At 65.0% G+C, this 1,247-nt stretch overlaps 1 protein-coding gene across 1 annotated transcript in view; it reads right to left on the reverse strand.

The window, feature by feature from the left end:
* The window catches only part of SESN2 (sestrin 2), an 8,434-nt gene that overhangs the window by 3,456 nt on the left and 3,731 nt on the right, over positions 1 to 1,247 (reverse strand). The window contains exons 3-4 of the mRNA XM_019471237.1: positions 887 to 1,084; positions 320 to 502 (exon numbers count right to left, since the gene is read on the reverse strand). Of these exons, the coding sequence (XP_019326782.1) occupies positions 320 to 502; positions 887 to 1,084 (381 nt within the window). The remainder of the gene's footprint in view (positions 1 to 319; positions 503 to 886; positions 1,085 to 1,247) is intronic.

A 1,247-nucleotide genomic window follows, 5' to 3' on the forward strand; every position in this document is an offset into this window, starting at 1 on the left:
CTGTGCCGTACCCCCACCGCAGCCCAGAGCCGGGGTAAGCCAAGGGCAGGGAGACAGGAGGGTGTTCGGGATGTGCCTCCCCCATAAACGAGCTGCTGTTGGCAGGACAGTCCCCAACCACGGGGGACAAGTCACCCCTTCCTCATCCATCGGGAGCAGCACAGACCCTGCCCTCCAGCTCAGAGACTCCCTCAGCCCTGAAAGGGTTAAAGGGGGGGGGGGCTTGTGCAAGCAGGATGTGGCCCTTGGGGCCAAGCCCCCCAAAACAGAATGTGGATTGTGGGGGGGAGGAATTTGCACCGGCAGCATCAGCTCTCACCTCGATGTGCTCCTTGGTGATGAGCCAGGGCCGGTGCGCCAGCAGTTTGTTGATCTCATTGAGGTTCCTGAGTTTTTGGGGGGCACAGTGCAGCCCCTGCAGCCACGCGGGGTTGCCCCCCACCTGCAGGAACTCCCCCATGTGCAAACCCACCAGGTAGGAGCACTGGTGCCGGGCTGCTGCCTGTGAGGAGAGCCGGGCAGTCAGCCCCCGGCACCGGCCAGGGGCTCCCCCACAACCCCGCTACAAGCCCTTGGAGAAGCCAAGGTAGGGAGCCACCCCCCGGCATCGCCCTTGGAGGGTTTTCCCTGGGGATGAGAGTCCAGACAGGGGTCTCTGCCCTCCCCCACCCCGTCAATGCAGGTCCCCAGGGGCCCTGGAGGGGAGGGGTGCTGGGATCCCCTGGGTGGGCACCACGGGACCAACCCCAAACGGGCTTCCAAGCTTCTGGGACCGCAGATCAGAGAGGGGCCCATCTGCGGGGTCCCAAATGCCTTCCCCCCTCTAGGCAAAAACCCAGCAGAGGTGCTGGGACCACACATACCCCCAAGGGACCCCCATCCTCACCATGATGGCGATGTAGTGGCGCTTGTGGTAGGGCAGGGGCCCGTCCATGCGCAGCAGGAGGTACTGGGTCTTCCAGAAGCTGCTGAGATACTGGGGGTGCAGCCCCATGACCATGGTGATGTTGTCCACCCTGCCCGCCGAGACAAAGGCCTCGATGAGGAGCTGGCGCCGGCTGCTCTCCGCACCTTCCTGCAGGATCTGCCGGGATGGGGAGAGGAGGGCGGTGAAGGGCTGTGTGCTGCAGCCCCCCGCTCTTTCCAACAGCCCCCCTTAACCTAGAGGGAGACCCCCCCACCCCCCCAAATCAAGCATCGGTGGCCAGCAGGACCCAGGCATCCAGGAGCACCCACCCCGCCGCATC

The sequence above is a fragment of the Aptenodytes forsteri genome, unplaced genomic scaffold (genome assembly GCF_000699145.1).
Source record: "Aptenodytes forsteri isolate BGI_AS27 unplaced genomic scaffold, ASM69914v1 Scaffold321, whole genome shotgun sequence".
Lineage (NCBI taxonomy): Eukaryota > Metazoa > Chordata > Aves > Sphenisciformes > Spheniscidae > Aptenodytes > Aptenodytes forsteri.